The 22219-nt window shown below is 37.9% G+C and overlaps 2 protein-coding genes across 7 annotated transcripts in view; both read right to left on the bottom strand.

Annotated features, from left to right (window-relative positions):
* The window catches only part of LOC127422752 (actin-binding LIM protein 2-like), a 94266-nt gene extending 76954 nt beyond the window's left edge, over positions 1-17312 (bottom strand). For 5 of the 6 annotated variants that reach the window (XM_051666466.1, XM_051666462.1, XM_051666464.1 and 2 more), the window contains exon 1: positions 7922-8183. In XM_051666466.1, coding sequence (XP_051522426.1) covers positions 7922-7937 — 16 coding nt within the window. In that variant the 5' untranslated portion in view covers positions 7938-8183. Of the gene's footprint in view, positions 1-7921; positions 8184-17051 lie in introns of those variants that run through there. The other variant, XM_051666463.1, reaches the window with a different exon arrangement.
* Positions 17313-18782: 1470 nt separating this feature from the next.
* Positions 18783-20331, bottom strand: cdca9 (cell division cycle associated 9). Its single transcript, XM_051666485.1, has 10 exons — positions 20202-20331; positions 19966-20097; positions 19848-19888; positions 19702-19753; positions 19564-19634; positions 19444-19490; positions 19278-19364; positions 19131-19197; positions 18956-19042; positions 18783-18862 (listed from the first exon to the last, which is right to left on the bottom strand). Exons 1-10 carry the CDS (start codon positions 20329-20331, stop codon positions 18815-18817), a joined length of 762 nt encoding a protein of 253 aa, XP_051522445.1. The 3' UTR covers positions 18783-18814.
* Between the last annotated feature and the right edge of the window lie 1888 nt (positions 20332-22219).

Genomic DNA, 22219 nt, shown 5'->3' with positions numbered 1-22219 from the left:
TTCTGTAGTGGGATTTTCACAGGTGTTCACTTTGTAAATAATCTCAGGGATAACTTGCTAAAGAGAAATGTGTTTTTGCTTGTTCTCAGAGGCCAGGAACAAGTTTTTGTGCCTAGTTCGTTAAGAAGTTTCTGGGAGCAGCTGGTTTCAGCTAGCTCATAGACTTGTTTAAGCCTTTGTCTCAAATGAGATAAAAGTACTTTGGAAGGAATCTACAGCTGTGACTATGTGTGTGTGTGTGTGTGTGTGTGTGTGTGTTTGTGTTTGTGTTTGATTGCATGTGCCGTGTCACGGGGAAAGACATTCCATGTGCCAATGCGTACAGGTCACATAGTATTAGGCTTATGTAATGATAACTACAGTGGCCCTAAAAAGTACACTTAAAGAGATAGTTCACCCAAAAATTTAAATTATGACATCATTTACTCACCCTAATGTTGTTCCAAACACAAAAGGAGATGTTAGGCAGAAAGACCTCACTCACCATTCACTTTCATTGTATGGAAAAAGATGTAGTAAAAGTGAATGGTGACTGAGACTAACATAACATCTCCATTTGTGCTCCACAGAAAAAAGAAAGTCAAACGGATTAGGAACAGCATGAGTTTTCATTTTTGGAAGAACTATCACTTTAAGTCACACTTAAAAATGAATGAATTTTTAGCACATGGTCAGTTCCTCTCAAGTTCACACAGGTGTTCACACAGGTGTTCACACAGGTGTCAGATGCAGTTTTACTTCACCTGTACCATTCATCCAGCATTTAAAGGAATATTCCTGGTTCAATACAAGTTAAGCTCAATCAACAGCATTTGTGGCATAGTATTGATTACCAATTCATTTTGACATGCCCCTCTTTTTCTTTAAAAAAGCAAAAATCTGGATTACAGATGAGGCACTTACAAATGGAAGTGAATGGGGCCAATCCGTAAACTTTAAACCCTCCAAAAATCACTTCCATTCTAAGTGCCTTACTGTAACTTTGAATTTGCTTTTTTAAAGAAAAGTAGGGACGAGTAGAAATAATTTTTTGAGGTAATCAATATTATGCCACAAATGCTGTCGATTGAGTTTATCTTGTATTGAACCCGGAATATTCGTTTAACATTATAATGGGCCATCAACCCTCATAAAGAGGACAATGTATTTTAAAAGCACAAGCTACTATATGTGAGAAACAAAGACCCATGGTGACAAGAAGAATAACCTTTATCATACTTGACCCGCACAAAGTTGCTATGAGTGTAACTGTGTACAATAAATCGAAAGTTATGCCATGGTATATAAAAGAGGGTTGTGGGGCCAGCCAGGACAAGACTTCCATAAACTAGCAAACCATATTAAGATAAAGAGAGAAAAAGAATGAATGAACTTATGTCAGGCATTTATGTAATTTTATAGGCCTAACCACAACTTATCTGCTAAGAAATTTATAAGTTAAATACAGGGTGTCTCACTGAAGTTCTTGTAAACTACAGTATGTGAAAGAAATACATGTTTTCCAAGCCTTTGATTCCTTTTAACCTGAGCCAAAGGTCTGTGGTTAGGGAATGGAGGAATAAAGGAACAAAGCTGTAGTGAAGTGGTAAGATTCCTGTCACCGCAATATCCCACTCTTTGCATACACCGATCTGCATGCTTCAGATTCCCACATCATTTATTATCAAAACCACTGTAAGCTTGACCAACCAAAGGTCATCGTAAGGGAGGAGTTTGTTCCACATGTTCCTAAAAAGACACACACCATTTGTCCAGCTTGCTCGTTTTTAGAGACAGAGCCATCCATCTTTAAGAAGGTTCTCCATAAATAGAGCCTGTACTCAACCCGTGGGGATTCCATCATTCCCTGCTAAATTCTGCTAGAGGTCCATGAGCATAGCTAACAAGACTGTGTTTGAGGGTCTCAGATTTCTACCGCAGAATCCCTCTGCCATTCACCTCACCAAAGTCACTTGCCATTTGCCTTCCACAATTGCATTAAAGCGGGTTTTCGGATAAGACTGTCCAATAGGAATCCTAATAAATGCCCATTACTTTTGCTTTGTAGCATAAATTAATATTGAAGCATGCTGCTATCCATGCAAAGACAAAATGCAGTAACTGCATACATTTTGTCAAAATTCAGTTATGACCGAATTGGGGTCTCTTTGACTATGCGTCCTGTGACAGACAGTTTGGCTTAACTAAGCCAAGTGTGAAATTTTAATCATTCACATTTAGCCGGACTTTGAAGCCATTTTTCTCAGTTTCCAGGTCAGCGTAGTTATTTTATTTTGCCTCTGTGGGGCAGTATTAGTGATATACGTTATATAAGACCCCCTGCCCCTCAAATATCACACTTTGAATACGTAAGCTGTTTGATGTTACCTATTACCACATAGGGAGGTGCGCATTTGCACATTTATCTCCTGTTCACCTTCAGTTCATTCACTCCCACTGAAGCATACCGGTTATGAATGCATGTGAAGTTACGTCTGGCATTTGACCTCAATGTGACCTAACAGTCACATGGATACTTTCTGATGATTCGTTTGCAAAATGTCACCCAAAAAGGTTACAGGCCATGCAAGATGACAAGAGTCAGTGAGCAGTATCCAGAGAGCAAGAAAGAGAGAAAAGAAATAAAAAGGAATTGATAGTTGTCAATGAATGCAACAAAAAGTTTAAGACAAACCTCTTTATGTTTCTTTCATATCCAGCCAGACATAATCATTTTAACAAGCATTGCCAATGGCTTCAGAACTGCACCAAAATACTGAGAAAAGCATATATAATAATATCGCTGATTTCCTTACACCGTTTAAGGGATTACGAGAAAACGGTTTAACATACCTGGGTTTGCCCGGAAATCTGAGTAGGTATAGCTGCAGGCTGGAGATGTCAAAATGGGGGCAGAATCTCAGAAAGAAGGTGGGGTTAATCCACAAGGGGACTAGGTTACTCCAAAAGGTGGTTACATCACCTCCAAAAGGGGCATTACTTCCACACATGGTTAGGGTTAGGGAAAGGGTTGGTTAGGTGGCCTTTTTGGAGCTCAGCCTGCAGTTATATCCTTCTTGGAAAACATGGCTTATGTGGCCATGTAGACACATTAGCGGCATTGTTAAAGGTTTTTGAAGAGTGCGCATGTGCGTGAACAGACCTGACAACAGACGTCATAGGATGGAGCCTTACAACAAGTCAACAAAGCGAATAAAGTGAATGTCAAAAGAATTCAACATTTCTGGGAGTACAGTGGGAAAAGCACATACACTATAAACTATACCCATTCATACACACCAATGTAAGATATTGACGGTCCCTCACATTCACATACATGTGCTAGTACACTGGGGGAATCCTGGAGTTTTAGGCAGGAGGGAAACCCCACAATTTCAGTGCAATTCCACTGAAATAGAAAGTTAAGGAAACAAACACAGCAACAACTCTGGAATATCTGGAAATAAAGTGAAGCAACGGGGAATACACATACTGAAGTCTTCCTCGAATGCCATGTTTGTTATTTACACAAGCGACATGGGGAAATTACGTTGCTGTAAAAAGCTGCTTACTGACCGTGTATGTATACGAGAATAAAGAGTACGCTCCAAATACAGCACATGTAAACGGGAATGCTACTTTCTCACAATAAGGCGCTTTCTCACAATAAGCCGCTTTCTGTTGTCCATGTAAACGTAGTTGTGCAGTTGCAGACTATATTTCAAAACTACTGTCTGTAATTATCTGTATTTAAAGGGGTCATGACATACTCTTTTTTTATAATTTTTTTATCTACCCTGAGATCCACTTAGAATGTTAAAGTTTTTTTTTTTGCACCAAACTGTCATATTTTATTCATATTTAATAATTTTCCACCCAGTCTCTGGCCCTCTGTCTGAAATGCTCGGTTTTAAGCTGCCTGGCCTTTTAAGACTTCAATGTAAACACCCACTGTTGTGATTGGCTAACATCGTGCAGCCGTTCCATTACAGGCATATTTGAAATGCAATCCGAAGAAAATTAACTCCACACAACATAAAAACGACATTTCAGGGTTAACACATAATGTACATCCAACACATTTAATCTGAATGTATGAAACTGTTCACTCAAGCACAGCATAAACTATCAAACAATCATGACACATGAAATATTCATGAATGAAATTGGTTACTAACAGTTTTTCATCCAATAGTCCAATTTGAACTGCCCCATCTTTCAATAACTGTTCATTTACAAAGCTTGAATCATATTGTGATTGTTTCACAAGCAATTCACACTGAAATCTTCTGAATACACAAACGTAATTCAATCCATGTTAATGTTGGGTGCTTCAACCGGATTCAACGGGCCAAAGCAGAGATGCTGGTTTTCACGTATTTTCCTGGTTTGTTTACACACAGAAGGGCATGTGTTTCTCCCAGTCCGTGGCTGCAGCAAAATGAGAAGTGTTTTTTTCCGCTTTTAAAACACGACGCACATCGCTGGAAACGCATCAAAGTGATCTAACCAGCAATTAAAAATAGCACAGATGGGTGCAAAATTTTCCAGGACACCTTACAAACAGCATAACAGTGCAGCTGAATGAAACACAATGGGGGATCCTTTTTAGAGTTATAACTTGACATTGCGTCTTTTAAAAGCGGCGTGAGATGTATGATAACAGTCATTTGTCTAGTGCACATTTATGTAGAAAAACATTTAAATCTAGACAGTCACATTAAAGTGTCCTGTGTAAGTGCACTTTGGATGAATCTCCCATGACAGGCCCATCTCTTTCCTTTTCACCTCTGTGACTGACTGAGCACCAGGGGGCGGGGCAAAGGGTGAATTGACGGAAATATAGGCATTGCATATGCAGATGTATTTGGTGCTTGTGAAGTCACAAGTTTCACGAATTCCAAACAAGACGTTTTTGCAGCTTGGTTGAAGTAAATGCTCTTTTTCTATTATAGAGAAAGTTTTTAGTTCTAAAACTTACAGTATGATTTATAGTACAATGACCAATTATATGTCAAAAGATCAAGGAACATTTTATTCCTTATGTCATGACCCCTTTAAATGTCTACAATGTCACCATTTGTGGCATCTGTACAGTCTATATCTGGTAGTTCCTGAGATAAACTTTCAGATGACTGAGTAAAAGCAAATAGCTCGTCCATTATCTGCACACTGGTGAGGAAAAAACCTGCTAAATGAAAAGATGTTGGTGTGAAAGCCCCAACAAATATTTCACAAGATGCTTAAATCTACAGAAGAAACTTATTGCGCTCATTCGTCCACAAGGCATGCAGCTGTGTTTGTAAGTGAGGATGATCCTCGGACATGGCAGGGTGATTAAAGGATTTTAAAACAAATTACACAGTTGTAAGCATGGAGTGCCCATTTTGAAGCAACCAGAGATAACTGCTTTCTGCCTGGGAGGACAAGAATAAGAACCACAGGGACACAGTAATGGATTTAAAGCACTCAATCTAAGTCACTTTTAGTGGAAGTGAAAAGGCAAAATAAACAGCCAACAGGATTATATTTGTGCACTTATATTTATTGATCTCCCAAATTCGCACTTTGAAGGACAATGTGAAACTACATTACCTCAGCGTGTTCAATAGCACCTCTGAGGCACCATTAGATTTCGTACAGAAGAAATCCAACTTTAGAAATCCATTCATTACAGTTCAAATATGCTTATGGCCAGAAAACCATTATGTCATATTGCATTTATCCATTTTGGTTTTATTTTTAGATCTGTTGTCCTGCATTAGAGAACAGGCAGGGCAGAAGCAAAGAGTTTGTTTACTGTCACAGCGGTCAGTGCTAGTGGCATTTCTACAGCTGCTGATAGTCTTCCAACAGTTATATTATGACTTAGATGCATTGTCGTTGAGGATGTGTGACAGTAAGCCCCTCCAACAACAGTCACTAGTATAGTTACTTTGTGATCTCAGAGAGTCAGGTGCCGGTGCTGTCTTTTGGTCCCTGTGCACACATGTACATGTTCACACACATATTTTCACTATTGATAGGCAAATTAATCAGCCAATATTTGGCGATTTCGAGATTACCAGCAGATAACCATGCCCACTTGGCCAATTAACAGCATCCCTTTTGTCACTTAAAAAGTCTTCCAACAGCCTTATTAAGGGATAGTTCACCCCAAAATGAATTTTTTTACATTGTTTACTCACAGTCATGCCATCCCTGATGTGTATGACTTTATTTCTTCTGCTGAATACAAACTCCACTATTTTGAAGCTCCAAAAGGACATAAAAGCATCATAAAAGTAATCCATATGACTCCAGTGGTTAAATCAATGTCTTCAGAAGGGATATGATAGGTGTGGATGAGAAACAGATCAATATTTAAGTCCTTTTTTTTTTTTACTATAACTCGCCACTTTCTCTTTCAATTCCACATTCTTCTTCTTTTGTTTTAGGTGATTCACATTCGCTGTGCATATCGCCACCTACTGGGCAGGAAGGAGAATTTATAGTAAAAAAGGACTTAAATATCGATCTGTTTCTCACCCACACCTATCATATCATTTCTGAAGATATTGGATTTAAACACTGGAGTCGTATGTATTACCTTTATGCTGCCTTTATATGCTTTTTGAAGCTTCAATATCCTGGTACTCGTTCACTTGCATTACGAGGACCAAAACAGCTGAAATATTCTTAAAATCTTTGTTTGTGTTCTGCAGAAGAAAGAAAGTCATACACATCTGGGATGGCATGAGGGTGAGAAAATTCCTTTTTGGGTGAACTATCCCTTTAATGGATAATGCATCATTTCTGTTTTCAAATATTTTTAGTGAGTAAATATTGTATAAAAATTTCATCACATACTGTATATATTGGCATTATATGGGCCATAGTTATCAATATCGGTATCTGCCATTAAAAAACCCACATCAATTGACCAGTCTCAACACCTATTCAGGTGATGTATTCACCAATGTTTGCATGCTACAACACTTACTGCATGCTGAACTCATTCAAAAGTAATTATCTGCCTGCTCTCTTTTGGACATTCAGACGTCATTGCAGACTAAACATGCCAATCAAAAGAAAACCTGCCTGTATTGTTCTTTTCATCTCACATTACTAGACATACAAACTTTAAACAATAACCAAGGGCTCTTAAATGGTCAGCAAGCATCTATCTCCCCCTCCCTTCTATTTTCTCACTCTCTTTTCACACACACACACACACACACACACACACACACACACACACACAAGCACAAATATCTAGACTGCTGTCCAAGGAGGCCAGATTGCATCTGATCTCCTGGAGAGCAACAGTGCGTCCTTTTGCCAGAATTACGATTATTCTGGGTGGGTTGTAGTTGTTCTTATTATTTTAATAGACAACCTTTAAAATAATGTTTGTTGAAGAGCCTCATCTAACAAAAGGCAAGATCACTACCCTTCACACGCATCATATTTTGCAATCTAATAATACAAGTCATTTTATAATTATGAAGTAAAAAAAAATAAATAGAAATCTCAAACTGATGTACAAGAACTTCAACTGATGTTGCACGGAATGCTCCTGATAACTAGCTGTCAGAATATTAGCTCATACTAAATGCAAGCGCATAGATTTGGCTTGAACATTAGGGGGATTACAGTGTGAAGAATTTCCATGTTTCCACTGATCATGGTATAAGTATTGGGGGGGTTGTACTTAAATGTTTTGATTATTGGGGTGTTACCTCACCCCCACCCCCCTGGAATCTACGCCCCTGACTAAATGTCATTATGATTGTGATGACTGCATAGGATATATTAGAATATACCATAATACATTTATGATATTACACTAAAATTAACATCTAATATCAATGACACAGTCAAAGGTACCCATTGACAAAACAGCAGTTCTAACACCCATCCGAAAAAATAATGACCACCAGAGCGTCAAAGGACAACATACCTTTTTCTTCAGGCATCGTCTTGCGTAATCAATGTCAGATATGTTTCGTAAATATCGACCACTGAGAATATCGACTGCTGTTTAATTAAATATCCGACAGTATATCATAGCACAGCGATCTGATGCATTTTCAGTTGCTCTCGCTTGGAGCGGCGGAGAAATGTGCAGTAGAGGTGCAGCTCGTGTCACAGCTATACTACAGGAATGAACGGCAGGTCATATGATTCTGCCTCATAGCCTGACAGAGCGCACCGACGAGCTATTACAGCAATCCATTATAAATAGAAGCTTCTCGATCAAAACACGACACCCCTTCCCAAATATCTGAGGGCGTTCACCGCATTCTCTCTGTGTGAGGTACTCAGCAGGACTATTACTGCGCCCGGTTGGGATTCGGACATTTGGAAAAACATGATAATAATGGTGACACTTTACGATAAGGTTCCATTCGTTAACATTAGTTCATGCATTTAACTAACAATGAACTATATATATTTATACAGCATTTATTAATCTTTGTTAATGTTAGTTAATACAAATACAATTGGTCATTGTTAATTCATGTTAGTTCATAGTGAATTAACTAATGTTAACTAATACAACTCTTCATTTTAAAAAATGTCTTACTATATTTTGAAATTAACATCAACCCAAGATTAATTAATGCTGTAAAAGTATTGTTCATTGTTAGTTCATGTTAACTAATGGTGTTAACTAATGTTAACAAATGGAACCTTATTGTAAAGTGTTAACCGGAATAACATGTCAAACAAAAATGAATGAGGACAGGAAGTAGACATCTATGCTTCTTTAATAAACCTGTATATTTATCAACAGATATTTTCAATTATTGACTTTTTCTGTGTGTGTCAGAATGCAAGCACAAGTCTCACATTACAGTAAGGCTAATTAATTCAGTAAGCCCTACCCAGGAAATTTTGCGTAATAGTAGACAAAATGCCAAAAGTTTGGTTAAACAAGTTTAAATCATTTAAAAAATGTCTTCAGCGTTTAGTGTATCAGACTTGCACTGGCATATAAATGAGGAACACAGCAACACAAGCGATTCATCCATTGGAGACAATAACATGAGAAAAGGCACAAAGTTCCAAAATTGTTTAGAAAAGTACAATGAATGTGCAGTGACATAGTGAAACTGCAAATAAAATTGAGCAAACTTAATCTTGGATAAGCACGTTCTACACTACCTGACTCTGATAGAACCCTCTGTTCTGTGTTTTCCTGAAATGGCTTGGAGAGGTCAGTTGCTCAAATCTTTTTCAGTTAAAAGACCCCTCACTCTAGCTCTGTCTATTTAAAGGAATAGTTTTCCCAAAAATGAAAATTCTCCCATCATTTACTCATCCTCATGCCGTCCCAGATATGTATGACTTTCTTTCTGTAGAACACAAATGAAGAATTTTGGAAGAATATCTCGACTCTGTAGGTCCATACAATGAAAGTGAAAGGTGACAAAAACTTTTAAGCTCCAAAATGCTCATAAAGGCAGCATAAAAGTAATCCAAATCATGGGTGCAGAATGTATCCCCCTCCCGCCCTCCCAGTCCCACTTTTTCTTTTAAGAACCAGTCAGAAATACTCACAGTAAATTGAAGTACAAACAATTAATCAATTATTGTTCACTTTTCACAGTTGATAGTTTTAAATTTAAATGGGCACAAGCTTCTGTGAACATTATTTAATTTGGTTGTTTAGACATTGCTGAAAAACTATGCTGGCAATCCATGAAAAAAGTAATGAAAGCAGCATTGTTCTAAAGTAAAATATGGGAAGAGAAGATAGGAAAGATAGGGAGAGAGCCAAGCTGAGCCTTCAAAGAAAACACATTACATAATTTCCTTGGTATGACTTTTGCAAGATAGAGAACATGCTCCTGACTAATCAATCTGTTCTTATTTTCTGTCCATCAAGATGATTTAGCATTAAAGTTCTGACACCCTTTGCTCCCTCTCTGCAGTGACATGTGCTTTCACAACTTTGTATGCAAAAAAATACAACATATTTTCATTATATTTTTCAACTGGAAATCAGGATCAATAAAGATGACAAGATGGTCAGAGGTAGATGAGTTAACAATCATCAAAATGACTAATTTGTCATCACAAATTCTTAGGACTCCCAGCCAAACCTACATGATGGCATGTTAAGCAATACACATCTGTAACTTCTTCTGAATATATTTATGTAAACATATTCTTTTTGAGTTTTTCAAAGTTTTCAAAAGTAGAAATGCTGTAGCAAGTTGAACTATGGCCAGAAATTAAATGATCTGCACCCACACTATATTATAGCTATAAAAAACACTGTAATATGGGTCGGTTTTACCATCTTTGCTTAATTACTCAAGCAGTTCCTGCATTTGGCCTAATCAGTGCCTCATTTAATCAGAAACAGAACAGGACCAGTGTCAATTTTTATACAAATTTAAAAATATACAGAACTATAACATTTTCTTTTGAAGTCTTTGGTTTATTATAATCATTCTGTCATACAAATGCATAGTGTTTATATTCTGTAAAAGATTTATTCATTCACAATTTGTTAGTTTTACAATGCATTTTGTAAAAAAAAAAAAAGAAATTAGAGTTTTGCTTTATTCTTGAAAATGAAGCAGATAATGCAACATTCACCATCCTCAGTGGTGTAGTCTGTAGTGATGACTGAAAAGGTGGGCATACTGTGAATTTATCAGAACGATAGATGGGCATACGGCGTAAGCTTGCGTATGTGCTAGACTACACTACTGATCATGACCCAATAAGAGAGAGTGTGAATTTGAATCAATGCAACTATGCAAATTCTGCTACTAAAATCGGTATGTGCTTACTGAAATTCAAATCACTGCCAGGGTGAAATGTCCACAGAGTGGCACCAAAAGCGAGTTGTAAAGTGAGTTGTAAAGCGATCATATGTCCTGACCCAAACCCTAAATCTAACCATCAATGGAGTAAAAAAATGTCCATGGAATCTAAAAATGTTAGCGAAAATGCAACCTTTGAATTGAACAAGACCAGAACTCGTGTCTCTGAAGTTGCTCAACCAACATGCTATTGAGCAACTTCAGAGACACAGGGAAATATGATCAAATTTGAAATTGATGCAAAAATGTCTGATAGGGGATGGCACTGCCAGTAATTCGGCAGTATGGGGTACATGAAAAAAGCCCTTGTTGACAAAGCGCTTCCCTCATCTACCAAAAATAATCACTACTCTGAGAGCAATTACTGTTACTATTAAACATGAAGGTCCAAGCAATGTTAGAATATAGCAATTAATTCCAGTGTGCCATAAAGTAATACTCTTTATATAGAATTATAAAGTGTGAACTCTGTGAAGCTGAAAGTCAAGATCCGCATTAGGGTCATTTGTATGTCTCTGTAGATGAGACATTTACAGACGTTCACACAGGGTCTAAAATTAACTTCAAATATTATTAAGCAAATTATAATATTTGTATTTATTTATTATAAAAAAAATTATAAAACCAATTCTAAGCCATGTAACTGAATTTTTATTCAAATGTATTTTTGTCCCTATGACAGTGGAATTATTTAGTGTAGTATGATAATATCATGGACTATCAATAGCTGCTTTTCCGCTATCGGGAAAGTACGAGCCAGGGCTATCAACTGGCCAGCCAGGGCCAATAGCCTCAGACCTCGAGCCACAAGACCAAAATCAATCTGTGTTCCCAACAGCGGGCCAATAGCCGCACAGTGTTGCCCTAAAACCCCTTAATATGTCGCCCTGGTGCCTACATCACACACCCCGCTTATTTCACAAGCAAGAGGGAAACTCAAGCTGCGATATCATGTTGTCTAGTTATCTAGAATATCGTGTTTATATTGTTTGTAAACATTAGCTAGCTAACAAGATAAATGAACGTTGACAACTCCCCGACTGTATGGTCTTTCCACTCACAGCGGGACGTTGTCCAAGCACACTGACCATGATCTCGAACCATGGAAAGTTCTTTTTTGGGCACCGTTTTGTCCAGTGTGCATTTTAACGGAGTTGTGCCATGCCCGCATTTTTGGTATTTTTCCCGAACCTGTACCATTGTGCGTTGGATACACAACCTGCAAGTTCAGCGAAACTCTGCCTTTGACAATTACCAGTTGGCCTTGTTTGGCCCCAGGGTAATCAGCGGGCTAAAGGCCATTGGCCCCCAGAAAGCCCAGAGAAGGCACGATGAAGCCCCGGAAGTGAGAGTGGGAATGCAACTGGCCCTGGCACGCACTAGCACGCCCTCATTTGGCCCGTTAGAGGAAACATGGCTAATATAGCCTTTCTGTAGGCTCCCCTCCAGTACGGCCCATGTTACTCATGTCCACCATTATCTCAGGTCCGACGCCAATGCTTTGATGAGCTAATGGAGAGAGGACGTGGATGTACCCTGCTCACTGCTTGGACGCCTTCAAGAAACCGCAGTTATGAATAATTTACTAAGTGTCCTTTACTCTCCTAAGGTAACCCAAGACTCCTCTACAGCACAGCAGTGATACTCAGGTGTCAAATCCCAGCTCTCACTAAAACACTCATACTCTATATGTGTGCCAAGAATACAATTTTATTGCTTAGATGTTCCTCTTTCATAGCTCAGGATAATAAATTGAGATATCAGTTATGTTTCATTTATGTATCAACTTCATCTCAGATGTATCTCCTAAGCATCCTTTCCCAATTAGACAATTGTTGACATATAGTAGAAGTAGAGCTACAAAACTAAAGCGAATAGCTTTCTTTAATACTGTTTGTTGGCAAATCCGAACACCATCACTGGTTTCACAATGGTTGTAGAATTGTGCTCTTAAAGAGATTCAATGCAGTTTCCTCTCCTACAGTCAAATGGCAACCAAAACATAGATAAAAAGCCTTGAAAAACAGCAATGGAAATCTTCTTTTCTTTCCGCTTATTTACAGTTCCTGAGCTGAGAACACAGAGCGCCAGTAAATCTAGACCTGACCTATCAGTTTAGCACAGGGATCCAACATTCTGAATGTGTCCAATATGCTTAGCACTCTTCAGGTTACCATGGCAGTATGAGATGGGTGATGGGTAGGAAATCATCACACTCTACTGTTACATTCAACACACAAACTGCAACATCATCAATAACTTTTAATCTCGAAAGAACCACACATCCAGTTCATACAGTAAGAACAGAGATTAAGAGTAAAATGCTGTTATTACTGTGACAGTCCAAAGAGTTTGTTATTTCTAAATCCCCAATTAAATGCATTTTAAATGTCTAATTCTTGCATTTTCTTCAAGTTTCTGGCTTGAACTTTGGGATGACAGGGATGTTTGATCAGATGAGAATGGCAAGGTTTGAGCTATTTTTAGACCAAAGAGATCACAGATATGCACAGTTTGCAAAAGATGAGAGGGAAAGTGTACATGCATGCAAATTGTTTGTGAGTTGATATTGTTGCAATACACCACATGAACATGCTAACAACCAAACTGAATGAAACCAGAAAAAGTGTAAAACTCCATCTGGGGTATTGCGCAAACTGTTCATGAACATTGACTGACTCAACAGTCATTTATTTAGCAGTGCTCTGTACATTGCCGTAAAAATTTTCTAAGCAAAATGCTGGAGCATCACATGAGTTTTAATACAATTATGCACATGCTGTGGTACAATCATAAAACACATAACAACAAAACAACCTCATCTGTTATTTGGAGTGTTTGAAGATAAATCCAAACAACTTTGCTCTCAACACACTGTCACAAGTCCAGGTACACAATGTTTTTCATTTGGGATCGTTCTGAGCAAAAACTGTATTTTTTCATTCCGGTTCAAAAGCTCCATAGCCTCCTTTCCAAAAGGTTACCAGTTAGAACAAAATAAAAGAACAGTTAATAATGTTCTATTTAAAATGACAGTACTCTGTGCTAAGGGGTGGGTGAACTACCAATTGCAGCGTTGCCAGATCTCACAAGAGAAGCAAGCAATCTGGTCTGGAAAAACAAGCTCAAAATAAGCCACATGCCTCAAAATAAGCAATTATTTTTAGATTTATCACAATAGAAATCATAACAAGCTTACAGTTAAGTAAAATTTTAATTAAAGATATCCCTTTGAGTCAAAACCCAGCAGCATCAAATCTGTATTAATGCATCATATCTAACAATAATTCACTGAAGACTTATTAAACAACTGAGAAAAGTACTTTTTACCTCTAATAATGTTTTCCTTGTATCTGAATTAGCCATGCATGTATATGCAGTAGCGGTTTTAACCACAATGCAAACCACGCAATTGCGTGGGGCCCCGGACGTCGGGGGCCCCCCACCCTGGTAGGAAAGCTCTGCAAAAATTGCTTGAGGGGTGACATGTTGTTCTGGGTACACGCACGGTTCACGAAGCCGCCGGGTTCGGGTCAGTAGGACTTTGGGTTTGGGTTTGTAATTTATGAAAAAAATATACAGGCCTTCTGAACTTGTTTCGCCCACACACTCTCGCTCACAGACACGAGCGAACGGATGAGGGGCCATTCACACTGAACATATTTCTGCGTGCATCTACTCTGTTTTTCTATGGTTTTTCTATGTAAACGCGCTGGACGAACGTCCTTGACTGCTGCATCGCATCTCGCTGTTTCTTCAGTGTCTCACGGAGGACTGGAACATTTTTAGACACTGTGTCAAGTTAATAAGAGCTTCAGGTTTCAAAAACACATGTCGAGACACCTGCGCTCTGGTTCATTCGTTGCGCTGCGTCTAGATTGTTTTTAGTGCAGGTGTCACAAAGATTTAACATTCTGAACAAGTTCAGGCTGCAAAGAGGTGACTTAAAATGTTTAACATTATTGCAGATTATTCTGCACCATGCAAAGTTTCAGCGCTTGATAAACGTCAATTTTGCCCCCCTGGGATAGTTCGCCCAAAAATGAAATTTCTCTCATCATTTATTCACCCTCATGCCATCCCAGATGTGTATGACTTTCTTTCATCTGCTGAACACAAACAAAGATTTTTAGAAGAATATCTCAGCTCTGTAAGTCCTTTTTAACTATACATCTCAAATTATACTTTCTTTTTTACATTCTTCTTCTTTTGTTTTTGGAGATTCACATTATTTGTGCATATTGCCACCTACTGGGCAGGGAGCAGAATTTACATTAAAAAAAAAAAAGGACTTAAATATTGATCTCTCACCCACACCTATCATATCGCTTCTGAAGACATGTGTTAAACCACTGTAATCTTACAGATTACTTTTATGCTGCCTTTATGTCCTTTTGGCACTTTAAAGTTTTGGTCACCATTCACTTGCATTGAATGGACCTACAGAGCTGAGATATTCTTCTAAAATCTATGTTTGTGTTCAGTAGAAGAAATAAAGTCATATACATCTGGGATGGCATGAGGGTGAGTAAATGATGAGAGAATTTTCATTTTTTAGTGAACTATCCCTTTAACAAAACCATCCTTTCATGTCACTCCTTTTAAGCCCCTCCTTATTTTGTCCCTACCATTGCTGGTGTTTAATGGATAAGCTGGAGGCCATTCCTCACACAGTCTTTAACAATAAAACCATGACAAGGAAAATGTCACATTCCCACTCTAGATTTCAGGGCTAATTACTAGTGCCTGTTTCTCATGCACTTAGCAGGAGTGATTTCCAGCCATTTCTCTATTTGTTCCTGGCTGTGAAATCATTAATCCAGTACATGTGCTTTTTGCTTGGTTCTGACAAGACTCAAAATCCACCAAATTTTGAAGTGCTAGATGCTTTAACAGGGTGACTACTGGTAAAGTGGGACACTTTCTGATCATTTTGTCAATGGCTACATGTCATCCTATATTAGTTTATGATAAACATAATGCTGATTTTAGCAATGGAAGAATATACACATAAGGATTATTAAACTTAAGTGTCCCACTTTACCTGTTTTCACCCTAGGTATTTATCTATGATAACCTATACACTCAGCTGTACTATTTTTGCACAGCATACAAGATTCAAACGTGTCACCTGAATTTACACAAGTAGGATAATGCCTTGTCTAGAGCACCAATGAGTATTTATACTCAAGCTTGAGAAAACAAATGTAGAAGAGGCAGAGCTTGCCCGTCATGATTGGTGGTGTCAACTGGGTTTAACTTCAGTTGAATTTCTTGCACAATTCAGGTTGACCAAAAATACCCTTGAAAGGTTATATAGAATGGTTATGCAAATTATGCATATTTTGTTTTATATATATATATATATATATATATATATATATATATATATATATATATATATACTTTCCCAAATGTTACTGTATTTTAGATAAGGGAAATATTATTAGAAATAAGCATTTTCACAAGACTTCAATATGCAGTACAATAAATTAAGCAACCACTCCAGGAACATGGCAGCATGAAAGGTCAAAGAACATAAAAAGTGGTGCCAGCACTTGCAGCTACAGACGATATTGATCAATGTCAGAGATACTGACCACCTTGACTGCAAAATCAGTTAATGCCTGAGATCTTGAGGATTGCCCTGCTAATTACCAGCAGTTTCACTTTAAACCTTTACTGTTAACTTGAACTACTACATGGTGAATAACAATATGTAGTAGTCCCAACGTTTCAATAGGGGAACTCTTTATTGTACAGGAATGTCTGTATTTCAGTTAATGTATTTAAAGTTAATTTATTTTTCCAAACATATATAAAGCAGGTAAACCATGATATGAGTATGCACATGAATTAATGCATTTACTTTGTCATTAAAAAGTAATATAGGAAAAGAGTATTTTTTTGACCCAAGAGGCTACATCTGCATACAGAAAAAAAATGTCAAAATTAATTTTATTCTATAGATAAACAGGGGGGCAATTAATCTACATAATATTGTCTTCCAAGTCGTTCAGTAATACAGTAATCCCACGTACTCTATTTCTCCGGTATAACCAAAGAGACAACCCCTGTAAACCCTTAACAGTAGCCTGCTGTACATTACGCATTACCGTACTAAAGGACTGCAATGCAACATAATAATATAGATGGTGGGTGGAACCAGGCTGCCGTGTAGAAAATATATGGACAAATCTTCTGGCTGAAATTAAGTTAGTATATGTGATGCACACCCAACACACTTACCGGTGCTCATTGTTATCCGCAGACCTTTTTAGAGTCCAATGTCATGTATGCCTCTGCCTATATCCTCATTCAGCTGCGCACAGCTGAGCCATCAGTCCGCTCCGTTGATCATTCACTCCCCCAATGCACAATAACAAAATGATCTCGTAAAAAGCGTACACCTCTCAGATATGACTGAAAACAATTCGGTGTTATATATGCCGTAGAATCGCCTTCTAAACGTAGTGCGCAGCGTTATGAGCGCATGCACGAGCGGGGTGTTGCCATACGGCCGTGATGTGATGCGCTCATGCGTATTTGCCTCAGCACCATTCCAGACACGAGCCGGCTGGTACACAACCACTGTGACACCCACATGCAGCGACGACGGGCAACTTGGGAAATGGAGTTTAAGTGCGGGAACGACACATTATCAGAGGACAAACTCAAACGACAGGCTTAGCTACAACAATAATCATCAGATTGACCAAAGTTTATTTCTTGCATCATTTTGATGACTTTGACCCTAGAGTAAATAGTAATGATTAATCCTTAGACAGTAATATGAGAACACATTTAGTCTTTAAATTATGGATGAGTCAAACTAATTCAAAACACAATGCAAAGATATTACTTTAAAACTAGACAAACAACCCACATCAGGGTTCACAAAACTGTAGCTACTGCTACCTAGTGTTAAATGAATGTTCTTTATTATGGCCCCTGATCCAGTCTATCCTTCCACTACAGTACAAATGCATAAACAATTACTGAATTAGAATTGAAATGCACTCATGTGGAGTCCAAAGTGTCTGCCAAATTTATACTTTACCCTTAAACGCATAAGGGACCTAATTTCTTTCCCTGTATCTCATCCAATTTTTATGCCCACACCTCAGATATTCCTCTCTCGCTTATATATATACACACACACACACACAAAGCCAAAACTGCACAAAAAAATAATGACTTGAGTACCAAGTGTATAGGGTCATTAGAGACCCTAGGTATGGAAGAGTCAGATTTTATTTTTTGGACTTCCATAAATTATTTCATATCTATAGGTTTACTAATCATAGGATATCTATTTTTATTACAAGAGAAATTAATACTACATTCATACAAACAAATGCTATATCATGTTGATGTTCTGTGCGACAATGCTGAATTATCAGTAGATCATATGCATGTACACATACATATTATACATGCTACTTCTTAGTGGTGCTGTTGTTTCAGTGATTGACTTAATTTACATTTGATGAAACATGGATTAAAATATAGAAAATAACACATGAAGAGTTTGATATGAATATTGTCAATGTGCATCTGTTTGACTCAAGGGCCTGATGAAATACTTTGTATAAGCTTGTGGACCTTGTGTGTTGCTCAAGGTGTTTGACAGCCAGTTGTAGCTCATTAAATTTCAGTGTGAAAGTAAATTCTGTTCTAGATGAGCTGCATTTTTGATTTATGAAAACTATTTTGCCATTTTATAATTATCTTGAAAATCTCACTCTGTACATTTTGTAGATCCAGTTGTGATAGATACAAGTGCGGGATCTCCAAAAACCTGAATGTGTGTGTTTGGTGAAAATCCCATACATTTAAGGGTTAAGAGTAATATGATAAAAGAACTGTAAGGAGTCTGAGAGGCTGTTGAGCCTTATAGGAACAGTCAGAAGATTAATGTTGAAGAAAAATAAACTTTATTACTTAGTTTACATATTAAATTATTTTAAACTCTTAAAACCTGGTTCTAGATAATCCATGATTAGACAGCCTCAGCGAGTGTGATTGAACACTTTGTTACACAAGTACTCCATCAGCTCCTGCAATAAAGAAAACCACACATTAAATGGCTATAATACGTTTAAATTGCAACTACATGAAATTATGCCATACGAAAACTTTAAACCACTTACCTTGATCTTTCGCATTTGACCTACAGCCGAATCATCAAGCAGATCAACATTTATGTCATCTTTGTTGTCCTCGGAAAGGTGCAGAGTCTTTTTTTTAAAGGGGGGAAAGAGGAACGGACCATCATGTTGAATGCTATAACCCGCAAACTAAACTCCCAATGATTTACATACTCACTTCTCCTTGGGATGTTACTATTGTGGCTGTAGCCATCATTTCATCACCAACTGAGCGACTTGCTTGTCTGCATATCAATACAGAAGCGCCATGTTTAGCAATGCATTAGATCACATCTGAAAAGCTTTCAAATACAATGACACTTACCTCAGTTTACCCCCTAAACCAAACGCTTGGTCACTGACTTTGGCAACCCGCCCTTGGGTTCTTTTTGCACCGACAGATGAAGCACATCTGTAATGGGAGTAAATAGATTCATCAAAACTACACCCGGTCACCACATGACCAACAGGACTGGACCCAAAATGTTTACCTCAGACTTCCAGTGCTGTTACTGGCATGCAGGGTCTTCTTGCGTTTCTGTGATCACAAAGCTTCAGTAAAACTTACAAATTATAAGGATACAAAGACCATGCAAATGGAGGGTCTGTACCTTGGTGCCTTCCAATGAAGCAGTCTTGCTTTGACCTGATGACCTCTGTTGTGCTCCAGTGTCACTTAAACCTAAGTGAAGTATGCAAATGAACCTTAAATCTTCAACATAAAATTGTATTTATCTATTGTTTAAAACCTTTTTTGCTTGGCTTCCGAGTTAAGGGTTTCCGAAATTCTGGAGATCCACACTGAGAAAAAAAAAAAAAAAAAAGAAAAAAGTGCACAGCCTTTAAGCGATGCAGTCTCTTGAAGTAAACACCAGAGTGCAGCAGAGTATTATACCGTGATTGCCATCGTGACCTCTCCGACGGATGTGTCGTGATCTGAAAGATATTTGACATTTTAAAGCAAATTATAAAAGTATTTCAGAAAGGAGAAACTGGCTTTGTTATTGTCGTACCACCCATTAGGTCTTTTATCAGCGTGGTGTGAAGCGAGTGTGGCATCTTCATCAGCTCTATCTTGAAGACTCGATCCACTGTTGCCAGTAATTTGTTGAGATTGGTCTCCATTTCATTTATCCGATCCTGAGCTGCTCCGGTACAAGAAAGGCATTGGATTGATCATCATAATTATTATTATTATTTTAAATGAACCAAAGCTTTGGTTAACAAAAACAAAAAACAAATGACTGACCTTCCTTCTCAAACTGCTGTATGAACAGTTCCTTTCTCTTGTTGAGTTTAATCTTATGTTCAAAGTTTTGTTGTCCGTCGGACTGCCCGTCTGAATTCTGACTGACTTTTCTCGTTCTTCGTGGAGCCATGGCAATAAAAACACACATGGCAATAGAAGTTGTCCCACCTTAAAAGGCACCACAAAACTCAGTCCAGGTGCTCACTAATGACCTTAATTACCAAGTATTGAACCCATAGCCAAACTTGAGTCCTCTTTTGAGACTAAACGTCTAGTTTTATATGTTTTTCATCAGTTTAGAGTTTAAAACAACTATTAGACGTCATAAATATAAAATATAAGTATTATTTTATATTTTGGCTCCCCATTTTGGATGTGTTCCTGGTGCTATTGAAACAAAAATGAGTGAAAAACCACACAAACATATACAGTATATATATAAACTGTCGAATTAACGCGCATGCGCATTACCTATAAAAACAGTTTTTGTGTGCGTGTGTGTGTGTGTAATGTGAGTTAAAGAATCACAATTAATGATTCCAGTATTGTTATATTTTATTGTTGATTTGAAATATGTTCTTTGATTGTCATTTTGACCAACCGTTTTAAGATTTTGGTCTTTCTCCTTTCAAGTAGATAGGAGCAGCACTGGCATGACTGGAAATAGCCTCCTGAGAGCGTTCCAAACATGGCCGACAGTGGACTGACTTGCTAGAGAGACTCTGGTAATGGTCAACTAGAGCAGTGTTTCCCAACCTTTTTTCTGCCACGGCACACTTTTTACGACTAAATAATTCTACGGCACACCACTATCCCACATAGGTTAACCATTGTCAATATTCTTCCTTTTCAAGAACTTGTCAATGTTTGCATTTTTTCAGATCTACGGTATTGCCGCTTAGTCATGTACATACAATACCCAGACAGAATAAATATTTTGTACCAAATGGTATTATCCTTTGAACAATGAGAATTTGGGGGTGAATGGGTCCTTGACTTCCTGGGATTTAACCTTATTAACATACAGGAGATAATTTAAATTGTAGGTCAAGTAGGGGCATAGACCTCCAGAATAATGCAGTATTTGGCAAAGACCTTATAACTTTGTCACCATTAGTTATACCAACATGGGAAAGAGACCATTATACCAGTCACACAGAGACCTCTTAAATGATATCAAACACATACAGTTGCATTCTTTGTTTTCATGGTTTTCTTTGTTACATTTTCACATATACATCTTGTGTGTGTGTGTGTGTGTGTGTGTGTGGACCTTGTGGGGGAGACAAGGGGGGAGAGAACAGCTGGAGTTTGTGGGAGTAGAAGCTGGGTTTTTCACACAGTTATGTCTTTGTTTTCTCAGGTGCAGATCCTACTTGTGAGAGAGTTTGAGCGTTGTTTTTCCCGGAAGTCTTTCGTTGTTCCATGTGGCCGTGTGCTGGGTTACAGTTCTCTTGGCACCTAGCCTTACAGGCAATAAAATATCAAAAGTATTGGAGATAATATGACCTGGCAAAATCTTTCATATGTGCCATGTGTGTTTGTTTCTTTGACAGATTCAGAGAGTTTGTTTTGCTATCGCTGGAGCAGAGGAGGTTCTGTGTTGACTGTCATATGTTGATCCTGCCCGGAGAATGGGTGAATCACACAAAACACAAGGTACTTTCTGATGACCTCACAGTGCAGAGGCTGAAAAGGCCCAGTCTACTACTGTGTCCCCTGGAGAACAAGGAAAGTCATGCACAATATCTGTTTGATGACCGGAGATGCCATTTCCTCCTGGATATGCTCTCAAATTTAGGTTTCCACAAAATTCTCTGTGTGGGGACACCAAGGTAGGTCTGAGCTGTTACTAATATGGATGGGAAAACTGTTAGCCCACATGAAATATTAAATCATATATCAAATCATACATTTGAAAACAATGCGTTTAAGAATACAACTTCAAAAGTTTGTCAAATGTTTTTCAGTCAATTTAAACTTAATATCAAACGGAATGTATAATTGAAAGTGTTTCT

This window comes from Myxocyprinus asiaticus, chromosome 32 (assembly GCF_019703515.2).
Source record: "Myxocyprinus asiaticus isolate MX2 ecotype Aquarium Trade chromosome 32, UBuf_Myxa_2, whole genome shotgun sequence".
NCBI lineage: Eukaryota > Metazoa > Chordata > Actinopteri > Cypriniformes > Catostomidae > Myxocyprinus > Myxocyprinus asiaticus.
The sequence above is the reverse complement of the archived record's forward strand: the minus strand, read 5'-3'. Positions and strand labels throughout refer to the sequence as shown.

Excerpts from the sequence above, each read along its gene's own strand:
- cdca9 (XM_051666485.1), bottom strand. The coding sequence starts at position 20,331 with ATGGCTCCACGAAGAACGAGAAAAGTCAGTCAGAATTCAGACGGGCAG. Across the intron at positions 20,098-20,201 it reads ACAGCAGTTTGAGAAGGAAG|CTCAGGATCGGATAAATGAA; the intron begins GTCAGTCATTTG and ends GTACCGGAGCAG. Across the intron at positions 19,043-19,130 it reads TAGTAACATCCCAAGGAGAA|ACTCTGCACCTTTCCGAGGA; the intron begins GTGAGTATGTAA and ends TTTAAAAAAAAG.